The sequence below is a fragment of the Alnus glutinosa genome, chromosome 8 (genome assembly GCF_958979055.1).
Source record: "Alnus glutinosa chromosome 8, dhAlnGlut1.1, whole genome shotgun sequence".
NCBI classification, from domain to species: Eukaryota; Viridiplantae; Streptophyta; class Magnoliopsida; order Fagales; family Betulaceae; genus Alnus; species Alnus glutinosa.
In genome coordinates, this window is record NC_084893.1 from 27,062,356 (window position 1) to 27,085,915 (window position 23,560).

The 23,560-nt window shown below is 35.9% G+C and overlaps 1 protein-coding gene across 1 annotated transcript; it reads left to right on the forward strand.

Annotated features, from left to right (window-relative positions):
* The first annotated feature begins 10,981 nt into the window (after window positions 1-10,981).
* Window positions 10,982-23,105, forward strand: LOC133875464 (heat shock 70 kDa protein 16-like). Its single transcript, XM_062313609.1, has 10 exons — window positions 10,982-11,137; window positions 11,529-12,831; window positions 19,380-19,592; window positions 20,415-20,510; window positions 20,603-20,761; window positions 21,227-21,427; window positions 22,067-22,213; window positions 22,293-22,421; window positions 22,511-22,641; window positions 22,981-23,105. Exons 2-10 carry the CDS (start codon window positions 11,662-11,664, stop codon window positions 23,069-23,071), a joined length of 2,337 nt encoding a protein of 778 aa, XP_062169593.1. The 5' UTR covers window positions 10,982-11,137; window positions 11,529-11,661; the 3' UTR covers window positions 23,072-23,105.
* Window positions 23,106-23,560: the final 455 nt, after the last annotated feature.

A 23,560-nucleotide genomic window follows, 5' to 3' on the forward strand; every position in this document is an offset into this window, starting at 1 on the left:
CTCCTTAACAGCCTCCCTGAACATCTATATGTTTGAGAATTTCACCTCAAGCTCCAAGACTGGATCCACTAGGTCCACTACATAGAACTCAGAACATGGGACATAGGATATTTGACCATCTTCATCACTAATTACTGGTGAGCAAAGTATGTCACTTCTACCCATTTATGAGTTAGTGTCATCATCATCATCATCATCTTCAAATGATCTCTTGAACCTACCACCACTTTCTGACCTACCATTATGATCCCCTTCAGCGTGGTCCTCAGCATCTTCATAATCATCACCCATTGCATGATTACCCCCATCATCATTGCCCTCTTCATGACCCTCTTCCCCACCATATTCATCACTACGAATCTCAGCTTCTACATTGGAAGGGTTTTCATTCCTTATGGAGGGTCTAGCCCCACTATTACCATGACCAACATTCACATCAGTATCAAATAAATCTTCATCATTACTAATCTTATCTACCCACCAAGGATCATTCAATTCGACCATACCTCAATCTTCATCATCTTTTTCAATATCCTCTTAATCACCTCCTCCATCCCCAAAAGACACAATGTATAAGTGCACAATAAAATGCCCAGTATAACAAAAAGAGCCCATAATGGTTAGATATTATTAAATTCAAGCCATTAACTAAACTCTTCACAAGGTCTTTAAAGTACATCAAATCTCCTGACTTGTAGCCATATTCTTTACAAATACTTTCCAATTCAAAATATGATAACTCATCAGGGTCAAAATTGTGTTTATGCACTGCAACTTGACCACCCACATGCTCACAACCAAATCCCCTATTGAACCTACCCCCGTAATGAACCTCAAACATTAATTTGGTAGATCTCATCTTACGAGGTCAATTTAGTAAAATACAGTACGTGACATATGGTGTGAAATTAAAGAAAAAGCAGGAGTGTTGATAACAACTCACAATCAACAACTATAGAAAAATAACGAATTCACTTGGGGACCACTGATGTTATTTCAACCCACATGGAACCAATTTCACACAAAGCAGAACATGTATACCGATAACAAAACACACGGACCCAATCATGCACATGTGAAAGCAACACACATGGACCCAACTTCACACAAAGCTGTAAATGTATACCAATAACAAAACACACGGACCCAATCATGGACATGTGAAAGCAACACATCAATAGAACAAACACAAATCAACATCATCCATCAACGTCACAGATGAAAGTCGAATCACATATTTTTATTGTTGTGTGGCTTAATTGAAATAAAAGGTAATACACGAAAGATAGAAGGAATTTAAGAACAAAATACAACGGATCGTAAACCCTACACAATGTAAACCATGAAACCCCAATTTTGCACAAAACCATAATTTTAAAAGAGACTTCTTTTTTATTTTAACATACCTGAAAATCACAAAATGGCAACGGACTTTCAAAAGATGGTGGAGTTCTTTTTTAACACGGCAACTTCTCCTTATCGATTCCTTTTGCTTCGGCAGATGATCCAGAAATGCTAATGCTTCAGAAAGACGGATGCTTATAGAAGCTTTGGTTTTCCAATTTTTTTCTAATAACGCACATGATCTTCTTCTTCTTTTTTTTTTTTGTAATTAATTTAAGAGGGAAAAAGCATGCGTGAGTGAGTTTAAGTTTTTGTGATTTTCGAAAATGCAATAGGTGAAAACATGAGGGCATTTTGGTGAAGTCGAGACCAAAAATCACATGTACGGCGCACGTGTGGCATTTTCCTTCAGGGAACACGAAATCATCTAACGAAATGGTTACATTGCAAATTTTGGAAACTTGGTTAGGGTGCATTGCAAATTTTTTCACTTTGGAGGCAATATTGAAAAATTGGCGAAACTTCAGGGGGCTAAATTGTAGTTTTCCCTAAGTATTAAGTATTCGCATATATATATATATATATATATATATATATATATATATATATATATATATATATATATATATATATATATATTTGTGTGTGTGTGTGTTATTTATTAATAGTTCGTTTGGGTTTGCGATTTCAAAAAGTGCAAGTTAAAAATAACAATTTTTAAATGTGAGATTTGAAAAAATTATTTTTAAAAACGAAATTAGGTGTTTGATAAAATTGCAGTTTGACCTTTATAAAATTATGCTTTTACAAGAAAACACTCTATAACTTGAGATTTAAAAAAAAAAAACAAATTTTATATATTTTCAAATCACAATTTTTTAAACATTATACAATTTTCAAACGATTCATTTTCTGCGATTTGATTTAAAATCATAATTTTTGTTTACAAAATCGCAATCACAAACGCATTATAAATCATTATACATACATTTATTCTTGTACTTATATGTTATTTATTATACTTATACACTATATATACATTATAATATATTAATATACTTAAAGTTTCGTTTGTTGTCTTGGCAAAGTAATTGTTTATCACCTATTTAATTTGTTTTTCATGTGTTGTTTCTACTCCTAGTCTCCTACAGACAATACTTGTTAGTTTGATTGAAATACAATTGTCGCTTCTGCTTCATCCAAGACTGTAGATGATTTACTTAGATGACATAAACCTTGCAAAGCCATACAATTCCAGTAAATTAGTGACTTCACCCATCTATTATTATTTTATATATTTAGTATTTCATTTTCAATGGCCACGGTCATTTTTCCAAGAAAATCCAAACGAATCACATTTTTTTGGCAGTTTTCGAGTCAAATCTCTCTCTTTCTGAGACACATTGTCAAAGTTCATAGCCCTTACTCACTCTCAAAGACGCATTGAGAGAGGATAGGTGTTCATGGCTTATAAAGTGCCCATGTCATGTATCTCTTGGCGATGTGGGACACTTTAACACGCCTCCTCACGTGTGGCAACTTTTGGTCAAACACGTGTTCAACATCAAGAGGGAAAGATCAATCATCGTCAAAGGAACCTGGCTCTAATACCATGTCAAAGTCCATTGGCCTTATTCACTCTCAAAAGATGCCTTTAGAGAGGAGTGGTGTCCATAACTTATAGAGTGCCCAGGTCATGTATCTCTTGGCGATGTGGGACACTTTAACACGCCCCCTTACGTGTGGTAACTTTTGGCCAAACACGTGTTCAACATCGGGAGGGAAAGACCCATCATCGTCCAAGAAATTGGCATGATGCTACTCCCACGAAGAACACATTAATTAGAAACACAGTATTGGTTATTGCTATGTATATATGTCGAAGTAGAAAGGATAAGTACTAAATATAACTTCCTGTTCCAATTAGTAGCCGAATTAGTGTGCCATATGTAGAAAAATATCATGATGTTCACAAGTATTAGCATCTTCCCTGTTAAAGTGTCCCACACCGCCAAGAGATACCTGATCTGAAAATTTTATAAGCCATGGACACCGATCATCTCTCAAGGCGTCTTTTAAGAGTGAGTTAGGCCTATGGACTTTTATATTGTATCTAAACAAGTTCTTTGGACGATGATGGGCCTTTCCCTCCCGATGTTGAACACGCGTTTAGTTAAAATTGCCACACGTGACGAGGCGTGTTAAAGTGTCCCACATCACCAAGAGATACATGACATGAGAACTTTATAAGTTATAAACATCTCTTCTCTTTTAAAGCGTCTTTTAAAAATAAGTAATGCCATGGACTTTTAACATTTCCAAACAATAAATAATCAATCCATTAAAGATTTCAAAAGGCACTGTTGTACAATCCGAGCCTTTCTATAGTAGCACATGGCAGTACCAAATTGGAACGGGAGGCAGCCTCCAACTCTTTTATTTTCTACACCACTCAAGTCTCATGCATGATGCCACCTAGTACCTCTATTCAAATTTGTTGTTTGGTCCTTTTTCTCTCAAGTGTCTACACTTCTCCCATATGGCCATATCTCACCTTATAAGTGACCGGTAATTGAGGGTCTTTGATCTGCATTGGGCTTTTCTAAAGTCCAGCCCATTACACCCTCAGTTAAAAAAAGTTCAGCCCTCCACTTCTAGTGCAGTAACTTATTCCAACCCATTCTATCTCCTCATATTTTTTGTCAAAAGATGTAGTCATACAAATTTAGAATTAATCCTCAATGGACCAAACATTTTTACCGTAGCATATCCAAAAATCGTGGCCTAATGAGGTCATTAACCCATCCAAAAAAATTTCACAAATCTCGAGCCCTTTAACTGTCTAAATTTGAGAGAATTCGGTCAGGTAATTGTAAGAGACCATTTATGGGATCTACCTGATCAAATAAAAATTTGACTGTCCAACTACTTACTCGGTCTGGTAGATCCCATATGTGGTCTCTCACAATTACCTGTCCGAATTTTCGCAAATTCAGACATAATTTTAGAGGATCCTGATCCTATCCAAAAATCATAGCAACCCAAAATCACTTGATACCTTATGGCTCGTTTGGGTTTGCTATTTTTTTGTATTATATTCTACTATTTTGTATTATATTTAAAATTACGAATATCGAGAGAATTTATTTTTAAAATTATGTTTTGAGGGTTTAAAGAACTTGTAACAAAATTAAAAAAAGTTGAATAAAACCTGAATATAATTTGAATTCCAAAAATAACCAAACTTGTTTCTAAAAAATAATGAAATATAATTATAAAAAAATAATAATAATAATGTTACCCAAACATGCCCTTAATATCTCCATGCAATTTCCTATGATTTTGTCGAAATTTCTGCTTTGACATTTCGAACCTCATCTTAACTCCCTCCACAAGGGTCCAAAAATCATGAAACTGTAATATATTATTCCTTTTTGGTTGTGGCCTTTATATCACATTTACGGTATTTACTATGTTTATTATTTTTTCAATAAACATATACGGCATTATGGATATTTCCATTAATTTAGATTACCGTAAATATGGAATCGGTATTATGGTTATTTCTATTAATTTAGATTACCGTAAATATGGAATCGGTTAATTGATTTTAAAATCAATTAACGATATTGTTTCCTTGATGGAAGGAAACAAATACGGTGTTTACCATTTTGAGGGTCCCTAACCTAGCCTATAAATAGAGTGCCTGTGTACACCATCAGTACAGCCATCAAGCAATAGGCATAGGTTAGAAGATCCCTCAAATAATCTTTCTTGTTCTTCAGATGGATCGTGGAGACGCTTGAGCAAACATGGCTAAAGGTAAGCCTGAATCCTGTTTATTCGTTTTCCGCTGCGCATGTTAGATTAAATAATATGTTGATTATTTCTAACATGTGGTATCAGAGCCAGCCTCTGTGCTATTTTGCTCAGCATATAATTTTACTATGCGTTATCAATATTGAATCAAGTATTTTTTATTGGTTATCAATATTGAATCAAGTATATTCTATTTGGTATTGTTCACTTCTGTTTGTCAATATTGTTTGAGCAATATTTCGTCTTTTGTGACATGATAGAAACGCATTAGCGATTATTTTGTGAATATTTGTTGTTCACGTACTGTTTGTGAAAACCCATAAATTTGATATAACTATTTTTTGTTTTATCACTATTCTGTGTATTGTGATATACTGCCTAATTTTGAGTTGTAATCTTGATATGGGTATTTTCATAAAGGGGTGGCGGCTAGGGTTCCATTTTTAGGGTTTTCAACCCATCTGGAACATTACGGGTCGGGTTGGTTGGTGACTGGGTAGGGTTTCGACCCATTAAAGTTTTTGGGTTTGATATATTTTCAGGTAGGGTTTTTTAAAACCCATGCAGTTTTGGGCCATTTAAGTGGGCTGACCTAGTTTGGGCCAGCACTATACATAGACCCAGAGGCCTGACCCGATTAAGTGGGTTGACCTAATTGCCAAATACAGTAGCCCATTTGGAGTCTTGTGACCCAAAAGCCCAACCCAATATAGTAGCCCAATACAGATACCCAACCCAAATTAAGTGGGTTAACCCAATTGGGTCAGCCCAATACAGCAACCCTTTTCAGTAACCCATCAAGTTCTTTTTAAAAGGGGAATTTAGGCCTTATGGTGTTTAGAACCTGGGTTCACCAGGTGTAAAGAGCCTTGGCCACTTACTAAACCATTAGGCCATGTGTTTTATTATGTCCTCATATTAAAGTTTTATTCCCTTTATTATTTACAGTACTGTGTATTAAAATTATTGTTTATTTAATACATGAATTGAGGAATATATATTTTAAATTTATATTGTTTAAATATAAATTGTTTGATGCCTAGACCTAAGAATAATCAACAATACCATATATACTGGTGTGTTTACAGTAATATCTAAGAATGCAATGTCGGGGAAAGTTCTGGCAAGGAAAGTCTTGGGATTTAAGTGTGTCCAGTGTGACCCCCCTCACTTTCCTGGGAGCTCATCTGCTTGCACCTTGAAAAATGCTGTTTACCCCATTTAGGTATTGGTTTGTTATATTCCTGGGGCTATTAAGAGGGCATCTATAAAGTTGTTAGATGTTAATGAAGTCGCAATTATTATTATGATTTTGGGAGAGCCAAAGCATCCCAATTTTTTAATAATAATTGCATCAAGATTACACACACGTAATTATCATAATAATTATGGGAGAGCCAAAGTATCCCATTTTTGTATGATAATTACATCAGGATTACACGCATGAACCTCATAAAGATTTATTAGATGTTCATGAACTACAGCGTGATTATTATGATTTTGGGAGAGCCAAAGCATCCTAATTTTGTAATAATTGCATAAGGATCATACACATGAACTTCATATAGAAAAATTAACATCGTCTTGTAGTTAATTCATAAATTTAATTACTTATCCCCAAAGGGAAGTTTTTATTTTTATGGCTTAATTAGAATGAGATAACAAATTTAGTATTAAAAGTAAAATTTCTTTCGGTTGCCCAAAGGTACGAAGAATTTTATTTATTAATATTTAAATTTGCTTTAGTCTTGTTAATAAAGAGTAAATTTCATGCGTGATGCAACCTTTGCCCACAGGTAGGTTGAAATTTACTATTTAAATTGGCATTGGCCAATTTGAAATAAAGTTACTTCATAGAGTTGTTGATTGTAAAATTTCTAGAGGATACGGAACCTAGTGGGAGTGCTCATTCACATAAATTGGAATTTGAGGAAGCACTAGAGTTGGCCAAATCTCCTCCTCATAGAGGATGATTGATTGTATTCAGGAAAATCAGATTGATTATCCTGAGCCACAATCACTTTTAGAACAACCAACTCATACAGAACAGGTTCAAAATCTATTCTCCCATTGCAAAATGCAGAGGAAGTAGAATTAAGAAAATCCTATAGAATAAGTAGATTAACAATTCTTAGTGATTATGTTGTATATCTCCCAGAGTCTGATGTTGACGTTGGACATAAAGATGATCCAAATTTGTTTTCACATGCTATGAATGGAGAAAACTCCTCATTGAGATTCAGTGCCATGAAGTGAGAGTTAAGTCCATGGCTGAAGGGTCGAGCTAGACTCGTAGCCAATGGTTTTACTCATAAGGAAGGCATTGATTATCGTGAAACATTCTCTCCAGTGTCTAAGGATGGTTCATCAAGATGATCATAGCATTAGTAGCTTATTTTTGATCCAGAGCTACATCAAGTGGATGCGAAAACAACTTTTCTGAATAGGGATCTTAAGGACGAGGTTTACATGAAACAATCAAAAGGTTTTATAAATAACAGTCAGAAAGCTTGCAAATTAAAGAATTCTATTTATGGGCTGTGATAGATCTCTCAATGGTAAGATACTTTTTACAAGGTTATTGTTTATAGAAAACCTTGTTGATTAGTATATATACCTTAAGGTCAGTGGGAGTACAGTAATCTTTCTAGTCCTATATTTGCAAGTGGTGATTTAGGTTTGCTACATAAAGTTCACAAAACTTTGAAATGAAGGATTTGGGTGAAACCTCTTATGTCTTTTGACATAGAGATTCACAGAGACATAAAGAATATTAACATTGTCTCGGAAGGCCTACATTGAAAAAAGTTTTGGAAAAAAAAAAAAATTTAGAATGAAGGATTTGCACCTTCAGTAGCAATTAAGAGGGACTAATTAAATACAGATTAATGTCCCAAAAGGTATTGGAATAAGGGCAGATGAAAAGTTTTAAGCGTCTGCATTATACATAACCATATGACTGACAATAAGTATATTGAGTCAATAAAGTGCTGCAAATAAAGCCTTGCGGTATATGCAAGGAACCAAGAAGAACAACTTAACCTAAGGATACACTTTCCATTTGAAGGTGGTTAGTTGTTTAGATTTGAGTTTGCTGATTGTGTAGATAGTAGAAAGTCTACTCTAAGGTATATATCTTTTTATTGAAGGATAGATCCTAGAGATGCAGTTTGCAGACTATAGTTGCTACGTCTACCAAGAAAGCTAAAAGTCTAGCGTGCTATGAATTTGGTACACAGGCATGATGGTTGAGACATTTGTTGAAAGTCTCAATCTTGTCGATTTTACAGTTAGACCATAAAGATACTCTGCGGTAATTCTACTATAATCTTCTTTTATAAGAATAAAGAGTAGAAGCAGAAGTAAATCGACATTAAGTATCTCAGTACGAGAGATAACATTAAGAGACATAAAGGGTCTATTGAGCATATAAGTACTGAATTAATGATTGCGGATCCCATGACTTAAAGTTTACCGGTAAAGAAAGAATAAAGTCATGCGGAATATATGAGACTCATTAATTCATTTTCGCTTGGTTTGTCTCTTTTTGGTCTATAGACATAAAGTTATTGTAATAAAGATTTTTTGTGCACATTTGTTATTTTATCCATGAGGATAAATAAAGTTGGACCCGAATGACTTATAGGAAGTTCATTCATAAAGCTTGATTATCCATAAGGTACTCATGTAAGGAGTGTTTTACATCGTGATACATGGAAGGGACGACCTAATTTTATAATGGTTTTACCGCCATGATTCGTGTGAAACATTTCTTAACTGAGTTGGAGGATTCCATAAAAGATTGGCCAAAACTAAAGAACCTAATACCATATGGTCATGTGTTATAAAGTCCAAGTGGGAGAATGTAATATATTATTCCTTTTTGGTTGTGGCCTTTATATCACATTTACGGTATTTACTATGTTTATTATTTTTTCAATAAACATATACGGCATTATGGATATTTCCATTAATTTAGATTACCGTAAATATGGAATCGGTATTATGGTTATTTCTATTAATTTAGATTACCGTAAATATGGAATCGGTTAATTGATTTTAAAATCAATTAACGATATTGTTTCCTTGATGGAAGGAAACAAATACGGTGTTTACCATTTTGAGGGTCCCTAACCTAGCCTATAAATAGAGTGCCTGTGTACACCATCAGTACAACCATCAAGCAATAGGCATAGGTTAGAAGATCCCTCAAATAATCTTTCTTGTTCTTCAGATGGATCGTGGAGACGCTTGAGCAAACATGGCTAGAGGTAAGCCTGAATCCTGTTTATTCATTTTCCGCTGCGCATGTTAGATTAAATAATATGTTGATTATTTCTAACAGAAACTACTTTTTAAATTATTCATTTCTCATAATTGTATAATATCTTAAAACAATTTCATTTATTGTCGCTTATTGAATTATCACTGTCCAAAACGGGGTGGCTTCTCTTCCTTTGATTTGCTATATTTTTAATTAATTAATTAACTCTTCTTATTACTTTCCAAATTAAGTCCAACTACCCTACTCCATATAAATCCTACCAAATTTGCAAGTCCTCCTTATCTTGATATTGAAATCACCTTTTCTCTAAAGGTATATTTTGGGATATTACATCATTTATCTCAAAAAATAATTAGCAGAAACTCTACCATATATCAATAACAAATGCTTTTTTATGTGTGTATGGGGATCAAAATCTCCTGTAATTGCTTATTTGGATTGTGTCAAATTTTGAGTAGGTGGGTTCCATTGAAACCCTATCTCATGCAAGGGTTAGACCATCTAGTGCTATAATTTTTCTTTTCCTTTTCTCTTTTTTTTTTTTTTTTGAATACTTTTCAACTTTTTATTTTTCAAAAATTATTCTCAAATTTTGACCAAACTATTTTTCATTTGTTAACATCACATACAACACTTTTTTCAAAACTATGATTCCCACTAAACAATTCTCAATTTTTACCTTTTTCAAAACTCAAAAAATTCAAAATACTACTCAAAATTTCATCAAACGAATCCTAAAACTTCCTACATAGACTTTAACATAGTAGCAGTTTACCAATTTGACACCTATTAAGAGCCTAGACAAGCCTACAATACGAAAATTCTCAAACGCTCTCTCAAGACAAGTCGAGCCATAACTTGATATCAGCTCTACCAAAGAGCATAATAGCAAGCAACTACTGAATGGAGAATAGGGTAATGCTATTTAATAAACTTTTATAGGAAAGACATATAACTTGATGATGTGGCAGTAAAAATCAATCATTGGATTAGCACTTGAAAAAATGGCTGATTTTCACTACCGTAACATCTAGTTGTATGAAAATTATATAATGATCAACTAAATAGCATTACTCTTAAGATTAATAGATATGAGTCTCATCCTTTTAACATTGTATCATTAAAAGACTCAAACTCGTTTCCTCCCTTCACAAAACCACTTGTAAGTTATCATCTTACCATTGTGGCTTTTAAAATCAACATTAAATTAAAATTTACTAATAATTTTAAAAGTCACGTCAGTAAGTACATGAACGGGAGGATGTGTAGCATTATTCATTGTGTGCCTTCTTTCTTCCATTTCTAATTTATTTATTTATTTATTTTTATTATTATTATTTATTTTTATAGATTTCCATTTATAATTTCTTCTCGTTTCTTTGCTGCCTTGTAATCTCCAGACCAATAAAAGCAACATTGGGAAAATAAAGGGTGTTAGAATAAATATACAAACAATAAGGGGCACCATTTAAAAAACCTTTTATCTTTTACGAGCCCCACGAGAATCAATTATTATTACAATTCGTGGATAGTTGGGAGGACTTGGAGCATTTTTTGCTTTCGCGAACAAAATGCAGGTTTTCTCTCTCTTCCACCGGTAACTTCCTCCATTGTATTGTTCTTCTTCAGTTTTTGAGGTTCCATTTTGATTTCTTCGCCCTTCTCGGCGAAAAGTTGTCTCTGAATCAGGTAGGTTACATCAACCTTCTTAACCTGGCAAAGTTTTCTTCTTTTTGTTTTTTGAAAATTTTGTGGATTAGCTTGTGATATGGAACCTTTGCGCTGTTTTTGGTTGGTGGGAAAATGGAGGAAAATAAAATTTTGAGTCTTTGGGTCTTGTTCTTTTGGTTTCCAAAATTTGAAAAGGTCAATACATGTATGCTGATTGATTAGTTTAGGCTTCATTATGAAATGTGGAGAATTTTGATTTACTGGGTCACCAAAAGTTGAAAGAAACATAGCCTTGATTGGATTAGAGAGAGTTTAAATTTCTTTGGATATTGTTCTTATAAGCTTGAGCTGTAAATCTCACTGTTATGTTTTTAATTTTTTTTATTATATTATTGATGGTGAAATTTAGGTTCGGGTAGCAATTGCGAGGATGGAGTTTTGAATTGTTTGATTGACGAAACTGGAAATTTGGACTTGATTTAGTCTCTTCCCTTTGCGTTTGAGCGTAAATTGTGGTTTAGTCTGATTCCGGGTCAGTTGAAATGAGTGTGGTGGGGTTTGATATTGGAAATGAGAACTGTGTTATAGCCGTGGTGAAGCAACGGGGTGTTGATGTTTTATTGAATGATGAATCAAAGCGTGAAACCCCGGCAGTGGTCTGTTTTGGGGAGAAGCAACGGTTTCTGGGGTCTGCTGGTGCTGCTACTGCGATGATGAACCTGAAATCCACAATATCTCAGGTGAAGAGACTGATTGGCAGGAAATTTGCAGAAGCGGTTGTGCAAAATGAGCTAAAAATGCTCCCTGTTGAGACTTCCGAGGGTCCGGATGGGGGCATTTTGATTCACTTGAAGTACCTGGGTGAGAGCCATACATTTACCCCAGTTCAGATTATGGCAATGCTCTTTGCTCATTTGAAAGAGATAGGGGAGAAAAGTTTGGAAATGCCCATTTCAGATTGTGTAATTGGGGTCCCGTCATACTTTACAGACTTGCAGAGACGTGCATATTTGAATGCTGCGACGATTGCTGGGTTGAAGCCTTTGAGATTGATGCATGACTGTACTGCAACTGCACTTAGTTATGGGATTTACAAAACAGATTTCCCTAGTTCTGGTCCAACTTATGTCGCATTTGTTGACATTGGTCATTGTGATACCCAGGTCTCTATTGCATCATTTGAGGGTGGACATATGAAGATATTATCACATACTTTTGACAGCAGCTTGGGAGGGAGAGACTTCGATGAGGTTTTGTTTAGTCATTTTGCTGCACAATTCAAGGAGCAGTACAGTATTGATGTGTACTCTAATGTCAAGGCATGTATCAGGCTGCGAGCAGCATGTGAGAAGCTGAAGAAAGTTTTGAGTGCAAATCCAGAGGCACCTCTGAATATTGAATGTTTGATGGAGGAGAAAGATGTTAAGGGCTTCATCAAGAGGGAAGAATTTGAGAAGCTGGCTTCTGGATTATTGGAGAGGATTAGCATTCCTTGTAACAAAGCCTTGGCTGATGCAGGGTTGGCTTTAGTGAAGATCTATTCTGTTGAGCTTGTTGGGTCAGGGTCTAGGATTCCAGCTATTGCTAGATTGCTAGCTTCTCTATTCAGGAGAGAACCCAGCCGGAAACTGAATGCAAGTGAGTGTGTGGCACGCGGATGTGCTCTTCAGTGTGCAATGCTTAGTCCAGTTTTTCGGGTCAAAGAATATGAGGTTAGTAGTTTGAAATGAATTATCGATTCTTGGCTACTGATATGTGTCGTGTATTGTTTTTCGACAATGCCATTATATCAAAAGTCATTATACATATATAAGAATGCAATGATGGTCTCCTTTCCTTATCTGCTAATTATATGGGTTTGTGTCAATCAAATGAAGAGATAAATTTATGTTGAAGAGAACCGAAGTATACATATGTAATTAACCATTTGAAGTGAAATATTGTCAATTTTTTTCTCTAAATCATGCAAGCTTAAATTGTACTTTTAACATTAAAAAGTTTTTTTTTTTTTTTTTTTTTGTGTGTGTGTGTGTATGTGTGTAAAGCCGGAGTTGTTTCTTTCAATAATGTGCTGGACATTTTTTTGGCGTTATGTGCAGTATATATATATGTTATACCTGATTTGTGCATATTTCCATGAATATTTTTCCCATTTATCAAATAATGTTTCTTAAGTGCATGAGTGCCTCTCATAAAGATTAGAGATCTTGACAAACTGCAAATGTATGTAGTGGCGGAGCCACATGGAGACGGGGGCCATCCCACCACCCTCCCAAAAAAAAAAAAAAAAAGAGTGATTGGCAAATCTTAAAGCTAGGCATAGTAATTCATGTTTCACTGTCTAAATATAATCATGCATTGCCCCGTTTATATCAAATAGGACAATAAAAATACCAAGGGAGCATAAACAAGATTTTGGATGGTCATGATCCATCCTTTTTGTGGCCTTGCATCTAAAATTACTTTGATGGACCAATGACGTGTCTTTGCAAATGACAAAATGAATGATATTTGGCTTCTAAATCACTACTGAACCAATTATTGATGCTAACAAAGTTGATGCTTCCTCTCTAAAACTAGATCTAGGATTACGTCCTTCAATGTAGGACTATCCAATCAATAATTTCGTTGCAAATAAATGGAGAATGAGTTTATTGCAAATACTTTAGTTGTATATATTGAAAGGAAAATTGCTGAGAACTTCAATTTTGATTTGATATTTGATGATTTTAGTTCTCTGAACAAACATAGTCTGCAATTTTAGACACTTTCTGTTATTATGTTATTTTGAATTGTGTTTATCATATATTTTGTATGTAGTAGAATCATAGTATATAAAGAGAATAAAAAAATCATCTTGTCATTACATTTTAATTCGGCCCCTCGAAAGATGAATTCCTAGCTCCGCCATTGAATGTATGCCTATTTCGAATGTCATAGCCAAGTACTTTTCGCAGAAAAACAGGCACAATAGTCCATGAAGGATGCTTGGTATAGTATTTGACTATGTTGTTTAAATATTTTAACATCTAAAAATCTTTAGCCTTGACTGTTCAATACACTAAATATTTTGAAAGATCACCCTACTAAACTCATGGAACAAAGTGCGTTACTGCACATTACATTTCTAGTTTTGGTGGCTACTAGATGCTCGAATGCTTGCCTGTTTCGGGTGAAAAAAGAAAAATAATAACAAGAACAACTTACAAGCAACCTTAGTTTGTCATTAACAAATATAGGATGACTTGCATTGAGTGGAAAATTCAGGAAAAAAAAAAAGTTGACTATTTGGCTCACAAGACTATCATGTTACTAGTATTTTTTTTATAATTAATTCAATTTCATTAAAAGTGCATAGGGGCACAACCCTAATACACGAACTATACAAGATAAACTCCTAATATAGAGAAAAAAGAGGAACAAAAATCCAAAAACTCAAAAAAATTAGAAATGGACAGGCTATTAAATGCTGCTATCCATGTGTAGAGAGATTGTAACATCCTTTTCAACTCTAACAACGCAGTCTCTCGGTCTTCAAAGCTCCTTGCATTCTGTTTTCTCCATATACACCACATTAGACACAAATAAGCTAACCTCCACACTTCCAAAGCATTACGGTTTCCCATTTGCCCTCCAACTCACTAACAATTCACTCACCTTTCTAGGCATAATCCAAATAACACCAAACAAATGAAAATGCAAAATCCATAATTCTCTTGCGATCTCACAATGAAAAAAGGAGGTGATTAATAGGTTCCCCAATTTTCTTGCACATACATCACCAATCCACCACAATAACATCCCTTTTTCTTAAGTTATCCTAAGTCAAGATTTTGGATAACATGACGGATAACACACGATAAAAAGTGGAACTTACACGAATGGATAACACATGTAGTAGGACTTCATTTCTAAAAATTTCCTTTTAGAAGGTATCCAACAAATTCTATCAACACCTCCTTGCCTTACTCTTTGATAATACACCAACTCAAAGAAAGAAGAGACCACTTCTACGTCCCAATCATGCATTGGTCTTGTAAAGAAAATGTTCCAATGAATATTTCCATTTCAAAACTGCAAATGATCCGCCACCCACGCATCTTTGCAATGTGCATACCAAATAATTCTGGATAAACAATCTTCAAGGTTTGTTCCCCACACCATAAAGCATGCCAAAATCGCAACTTGGATCCATCTCCCACCTCAAACCTAATAGATTTAGAAAAAACTTTCCATCCCCTCCTTGTAAATTTCTACACTCCCACTCGGCTTCGAAGGACCCCGCAACCTCCTTAGAACACCAACCTCCCCTCAAACTACCATACTTAGTATCCACCACCGATCTCCACAAAACGTCATTCTCCGTAGCATACCGCCACAACCACTTACTCAGCAAGGCTTAGTCAAATTGAATCAAATTTTTTTTTTATAAGTAAAATATATTGAAAAGGCGCAAAGGGGCGCAACCCAAAGTACAAATTTTATCCTCAATCCTCAATCCTCCTAATTTTATCGAAGTACAAATTTTCAACCACTTCACTAAGTGGAATTTAAACACATCACCAAGTCCACCCCATAGAAAGAATGTCCCTATGAAGCTTTTAAATTCTATTAGCCACATCTACCGGAATAGGGAAGATAGTGAAATAATATGTCGGTAAATTAGAAAGAGTGCTTTTTATCAAAGTCATCATTCCTCCCTTAGATAAAGTCTGTTCCAGCTCGCCAATCGATGTTCCCTTTTCTCAATAATGTCATTCCAAATGGTAGAAGCCTTGTAAGAAGCTCCCAAAGGAAGACCCAAATATTTTATCAACGAAGAAGCCACTCTACACCCAAGAATACTAGCCAAACCCTCTACATCACCTGCTGGAACTATCTTTGACTTGAACAAAATTAATCTTAACCTCGACACCACTTCAAAACATAAGAAAAGACACCGCATGATATGAAGTTGTTCACAATCAGCCTCACAAAAAATCAAAGTATCATCTACAAATAATAAATGCGACACTATCATCTCTTCATTATTTTTTATCCCACCGAAAATCCTGATAAAAGTCCGCTATCTACAGTAACAAACATCATCCTACTTAGCGCCTCCATAACAATAACAAACAATAAAGGAGACAACAGATCCCATTGTCTCAATCCACGCGAACGGCTAAAGAAACCAAATGAAGAACTATTAAGGAGAATGGGAAACTGCTCTGTAGCTATGCAATGTTCTATCCAACCTTGCCATCTCTCCCCAAAGCCACATCTCTTCAACAAATATAATAGAAACTCCCAATTAACATGATCATATGCCTTCTCTAAATCCTATTTACACAATAGTCTCGGTTCCCTAGATTTATTCCGACAATCCATACATTCATTAGCTACCAAGACAGAATCCAGAATTTGTTTACCTTTGTTAAACGCATTCTGTGAGCTCGAAACAATCTCCCCTAATACCGATTTCAACCTCTTCGCCAGGACCTTAGAATAATTTTATACACTCCACCCATTAAATTAATAGGACGGAAATCTTTAATCTCCATTGCCCCTGCTTTCTTAGGAATGAGGGACACAAAGGTAGCATTAAAACTCTTCTCAAACTTTCCTTGTCTATGAAACTCCTTAAAAACTTTCATTTTTTTTTGATAAGTAAGAGAAATATCATTAAAAAGCGCAAAGCGCAATCAAGTACACAGGAAGTATACAAGAAAGGCATCTAAGAGGAAGTAGAAAACAATACAAGGAAATCATTAAAACTAAACGTTAACGGTGCGAGGAACGCAGCCGACCAGGAGTACAAAGTATGAAAGAAAAATGAGATGAGATCCTCAATGGTTCTTTCTTTGTCCTCAAACTGCCTATCATTGCGTTCCCTCCATAAGCACCACATAAGGCAACAAGGGACCATCTTCCATACGACAGCACTCCGGGAGTGACCACCCGTCCACCAGCAAGCGAAAAAATCTATCACCCGAAGAGGCATAACCCAAGACAGGCTGAAGCGACTAAAGATGGCGATCCATAGAGCGCGTGCTACCTCACAATGGAAAAGAAGGTGATCCACTGACTCCCCATTCATTTTGCACATGCAGCATCTATCAATCACTATGACCCGCTACTTCCTTAGATTGTCCAAAGTAAGGATCTTCCCATGCGCTGCCGTCCAAGCAAAGAAAGCCACTTTCAAAGGAACCTTGGTCCGCCTGATACTTTTCCAAGGAAAATGAATAGCCTCTTTGCAAGCAAGAGCCTTATAAAAAGATCTAACATCAAATTTTCCTTTGTGAGAAGGAGACCACCATAGCTTATCCTCCCCATCATAATTCACTCTGGATGAGTACAACAAAGAGAAAAATGAGGCCAAAACATCCATCTCCCAGTCGTGGGCCACTTGGAAAAGCTAACATCCCACTGATAAGACCCACTCACCACAACCAAATGGTCTTCTACAAGAGCATCCTTGTCACGCGCAATGTCATACAAAACTAGGAAAGCTTCATTAAGAGGCACCTCACCACACCACACATCATCCCAAAAATGGATCCTAGATCCATTTCCCAACATGAGTCTGGTATGGTTACAAAACGAACTCCATCCCTTCCTAATATTCTTCCAAAGCCCCACTCCGTGAGACCCAGGGGGATCTAAAGAACACCAACCATCCCGAGTAGATCCATACTTTGCATCCACAACAGATTTCCACCAAGCCTCTCTCTCATGGACATAGCGCTACAGCCACTTCCCTAAAAGAGCCTTGTTGAAAAGCCTCAGATTCCTGATGCCCAAACCACCACTTGAAATAAGGGGAACAAACCTTGAACCAATTAACCAGATGAAATTTAAATTCTTCACCTATGCCACCCCACAAGAAATCTCGATACAACTTCTCTATACGACTAGCAACACTGGAAGGAATAGGGAGTAGAGATAGAAAGTACGAAGGAAGATTAGAGAGAGTGCTTTTTATCAGGGTTACTCTGCCACCCTTCGACAAATACAACCGCTTCCAGCTAGCCAGACGTCTCTCGATCTTCCCAACTACCTCATCCCAGCAAGACTTAGCCTTAAAAGGAGCCCCCAATGGAAGACCAAGATACTTTAACGGAAGAGAAGAGACTCCGCAGCCCAAAATGCCAGCAAGATCATCCATATTATCTGCAATACCCACAGGAACCAAAACTGGCTTATCCAAATTAATCTTCAAACCTGAAACAGCTTCAAAGGACAGTAATAACATACGAAGATAGAGAAGATGATCAGGACTAGCCTTGCAGAAAACTAATGTATCATCTGCGAATAAAAGGTGAGAAACATTAATCACTCCATTGCTTCTAGAGCCCACAGAGAAGCCAGAGAGAAAGCCCCTTTGAACAGAAATAGAGAACAGCTTACTAAAAGCCTCCATCACAATGACGAACAAAAGAGGCGACAGAGGATCACCTTGTCTAATACCACGAGAGCTGCTAAAAAATCCAGAAGGTGTGCCGTTCACCAAAACCGAGAAACGCACCGATGAAATACAATGCACTATCCAAGAACACCATCTCTCCCCGAAGCCACATCTTCTCAACATATACAATAAGAAAATGTCTTCTTTTAATAAATTAATACCTCCCAGCACTTGTGGAAAAAAGCCACACAAAAACCCTTCACGTCCTGGAGCCTTATCCCCATTAAATTCTCTCACCACCTCCAATACTTCACTCTCCTTGAAGTCTCTCCATCCAAATTCTCTCCTCTGCATCAATAGAAAGGAAAGGAAGGCCGTCCAGCTTTGGTCGCCAATTATACTGTTCAGAATAGAGCTGTTTGTAGAAATTTACAATATGTTCCTTTATTTCTGCAGAAGACTGTTAAGACTGTCATGTTACTAGTAATAAACATCTTAATCTTCAAGCTGGAGTAGTGGACGGAAAGATGAGACACTCAGCATGATGTACACAACTAAGAACGAGTCTTCTGATGTTTGATACGTATGTGTGTTTCTTAAACCCCTGCTTTACTAATCCCTGTTTGTTGAGGTGTCCTATATATTCACGAGACTTTCTTCTTGGAGTAATCATAAACCACTTATTTTGTTTGTGTCATTTATGGGTAATTTCTTTCTTTTTCTTCTCTTCATTCTCTAGGGCCATGATTTCTGAATTACAAAATTGTAGTATGATGTGCCACATGATTCGACTCAGTCGGGAATATATATACCTGTTTGGTCTACTCTTGCATATTTGGTATGTAATTTCCATGGTATGCTATTATGCAGGTTCAAGATGTAATTCCTTTCTCCATAGGATTCTCATCAGAAGAAGGCCCAATTTGCACAGGGTCAAATGGCATATTGTTTCCTAGAGGCCAACCCATTCCTAGTGTTAAAGTTCTGTCATTACAGCGAAGCAGTTCACTCCATTTGGAAGCATTCTATGCTAATTTAGATGAGTTGCCTGCTGGCGATTCGCCAAAAATTAGTCGTTTCATGGTATGTGTCCTTCAAGTGTTTTTCTTACATGAAGAAGTTTATAACTCCTGCTCTTTGAGTACTACTGGCCATCCCAGGCCAACCAAAAGAAAAAAGTCAAAAAGAAAAGGCATTGAAGAGTTATTGGATTCATTTTCATTATTCTATTTGAGGCTTTGTTTAGCTTGGTTTGCTTAGTAATTGCTATGGATAGGCTTTATTCCTCATAGTTGCTTTCTGATTGTGATGGATGATGAATTCATTGCCAAAGGATGATGATGGCTTTGTTTACTCAACAGTCCCATGCCGCATTGTGCTTACTGTTGTATAAAAATTCTTAAAGAGGCGTCTTGAAAATAAGCTGCTGATTGATTCAGTACTACCTTAGTAGGCCGCAAATGAAAAAAGCCATTCACAAATAGCTCAAGCTACACCTATCTTTTTTGTGGTCGTTTATCATAGAAACAAGCTAGCTCAATCCCACTTTCAAGCTCATCTTGTAAACAAGCCAAGCCTGAACATTCTTGACAGCAATTTGCTTAGGCTCATGGATAAGTTGCACTTGCCAATACGTATTGTATTTGATTCTTGACTATTTATGTGTGATAAGAGCACTTCATGTTTTAACTGAGACAATGATTTGCATTTTTAAAGAGATCATGTCTATCTTCAATGTAGCACCAAATTTTATGTTCTCTAAATAAGTACTTAACTTTGAGAGAATAGTTATAAAATAAAATAAACAAATAAATAAAAAGTTTAGACATTTTTGGCTTGATGATGATATCATTTCTGATGCATCAGAAAGATTTGTGTCTTATCAAACCTTTTTCTTTTTAACAGATTGGCCCTTTCCAGAGCTCCCATGGTGAAAAGGCAAGGGTTAAAGTTAAAGTTCAATTAAACCTCCATGGCATTGTCAGTGTTCAATCAGCTGTGGTTAGTAAGAAGTCTCAATTTCTTGTTGGCTTTTTGAGTTTGTCATTTCATAGGAATTTTACTATGTGGTATAAATCTTATTACAACTTCAGTTGATAGAAGATCATGTAGATGATTCAGTCACAAGGGGCAATACCCATTCGAATGTGGACAAAATGGATGCTGAATGTTCTTCTTCTGGTCCTTCTGATATGTTTGCAAATGGTGTTGAAGATAGTACCTGTACACAGTCAAAATCTTCACATGCTTCTGTAAGTTTGGAGTCAATTTCATCATTCTTGTACAGAACTCTACTTTTTCCTCCATGTGTCTGTGTGGGTGTGCTTGCTGCGTCCTTAAATTAGTTAGCATTTTCCTTCTTGGATGTCTCAAAAGTATTTTCCATGGTTGGAAATCCATAAGTAACTTTTACTCACTTCCCCACCACACTCTTTATCATGGTACTAACACATGCTAGAGAAAATTATAATTTTTCATTAGAGTAAAATTAAGAATAAATTAGAATACTAAATTATAAAACATAGGTGTGGATGCTTTAATGCATTTTCTAGAGAATATTGCTTTTTAATGTGGAAAATGGTTTGGGATGGGGGGAGTGCATGTAGAATGGGTATAGCAGCTGTGTTTTGTAAAAAATCGTATCTTTGCCTGGCAAATTTGAAGTTAAAAGCCATGGACGAAATGTAAAATCAACTCGTGTAATCCTTCTTCTGCAGGCTGATGGAATGAGAAAAGATAGAGTGACTACGAGGCTTGAGATACCGGTTAGTGAAAATATATATGGTGGAATGACCAGGGCTGAACTCTCTGAAGCCCAACAAAAAGAAATTCAGCTGGCCCAACAGGACAGAACTATGGAACAAACCAAAGACAAGAAGAATGCCTTAGAGTCTTATGTGTATGAGATGCGGAATAAGGTATGGCATCTGTAATTTTCCTGAGACATATATAGATGCTTTTGTTTTATGACTCAACCTGGTCAAACACTTAGTTGTCATCTATTTGGTTCGGAAACCTCTTTTGACTACACTTGATTTGCTGAGGAAGTATTAGGACTTAATGCCAACACTCTGCTATGATAAACGGCCTTTTCTACTTTGTAAGCAACAGATATAATCACATTGTTAGATGGTAACTTGCAATATATACCACATGGTGCTCATACTTTTAACTCATCAATTTTTACTTTCATTATGTTTATAAGAAATATCTTACTTGTTAGCAACTGATATAATTACATTTTAGATGAAGAATCTTCTTGGTTTCGTTCTATTACAAGATTTTAGCTTGTAATTCTCGTATTGTCATCCTGAGGCAATGTTTATTATTATCTTAAGCAACAAAACAAATTATTTGTGTCAATATTTTGTGTGGGATAATCATACCCATTCTAGATCCCAGGTAGAAAAGATTAATATGTTATCCTGGTATCTCTGTTCATGTCATTGTCCATCTTGTGGCATCACTAACTACAACACTATAGATAGGTATTTTAGTTTATACTTCCATCTTTCTCCATTGGCTGGCTTCTCAAATAATAATGTGTATGTGAATAGCTGTTCAACACATATCGGAGCTTTGCAAGTGATCAGGAAAGGGATGGCATCTCTAGGAGCCTACAGCAGACAGAGGAGTGGCTCTATGAGGATGGGGATGACGAAACTGAACATGCTTACACTTCAAAATTAGAGGATCTTGAGAAGGTTATTTTCACTTATCTAAATTCATTAGCTTATCTTTATATTTTCCTTTTCCTTGCTTGACTCTCTTTATTTCTTATAGTTGGTGGATCCAATTGAGAATCGTTATAAAGATGAAGAAGCAAGGGCACAAGCTGCAAGAGATCTGCTAAAGTCAATTGTGGATTATAGGATGTCTGTGGATTCGCTCCCACCCAAGGAGCAAGAAATGGTGTGCTATTAAATTGGCAATGATGACTATTGTATATCTGATGCTGTTTTGATAATGTTCTCAATGTTTTTGACTATCAATGTTTTCAGATCCTTAGTGAGTGCAATAAAGCAGAACAGTGGCTAAGAGAGAAATCCCAACAACAAGATGCTATGCCTAGGAACACCGACCCAGTATTGTGGTCAAGTGATATCAAGAGCAGGAAAGAGGATTTGGACATGTATTGCTCTTCTTCTTGTTTTATTTGCATGCCAAAAATCTCCACATTATATTGTTACACTTGTGTAGGTCAGAAGACGCAGAATATATGGAATCAACTCTATATCAGTTACTGAAAATTGAATTTTCAAATTGGCACTCGATCTATCAGTGTAAAGATAGGGAAATTAAAAGATGTCAATAGGAAAGGCAGTAATCATTCATTTGGCTCAATTGTTTATTGAACATATTATACCGAAAATCTTACTTATTTTATGTCTTTCGCTGTTTTAACATTCTTATCACTGTTAATCTCTAATTTCTTTCAGGAATAATGATGTTTCATTTAAATGTTTTCCAGGACATTCAAGCATATACTGAGATCAAAGGCTTCTCCTCCACATCCAGAGGACTCGAGGCCAGACCAGCACAACACTTCCAGTCACACATGAAGAGTCTGATGTGTGATGCCCCCCCCCCCCCCCCCCCCCCCCCCCCCCAAATAGGTTTGAGACTTAGATTCTCATCTGCTTTTTGACAAATGTAGATCTTTTTTTCTTTTCTTTTTTCTTTTTTCTTTTTCCTTTCTTTCTTCTTCTTCTTCTTCTTTTTTTTTTTTTTTTTTCTAATTTAATTCCTTTCTCTTTTGTGAATTGGACTGGGATTCTAATCCAAGAGAACTGTAGTTTACATAAGCCCCCAGTTTTTGCTTGTTGGTCAAGGTCTCTCCTAGTGCTTTGTAGAATGATAGTAATACAAAGAGTTTTGAGGGATTTGTGGACCCCTGGTAAATTGGGTCTGCCCTGGTAGAGAAAGGCGTCTCAGTTTTCTTAATTTACATCTTGTAATTTAGGGCATAATTATGGTTTCACAAGATGTTTTTCACTTTCTTACAGGATGTATTATTTTCATCATTCATGTCATATCACAGTTATCATAAA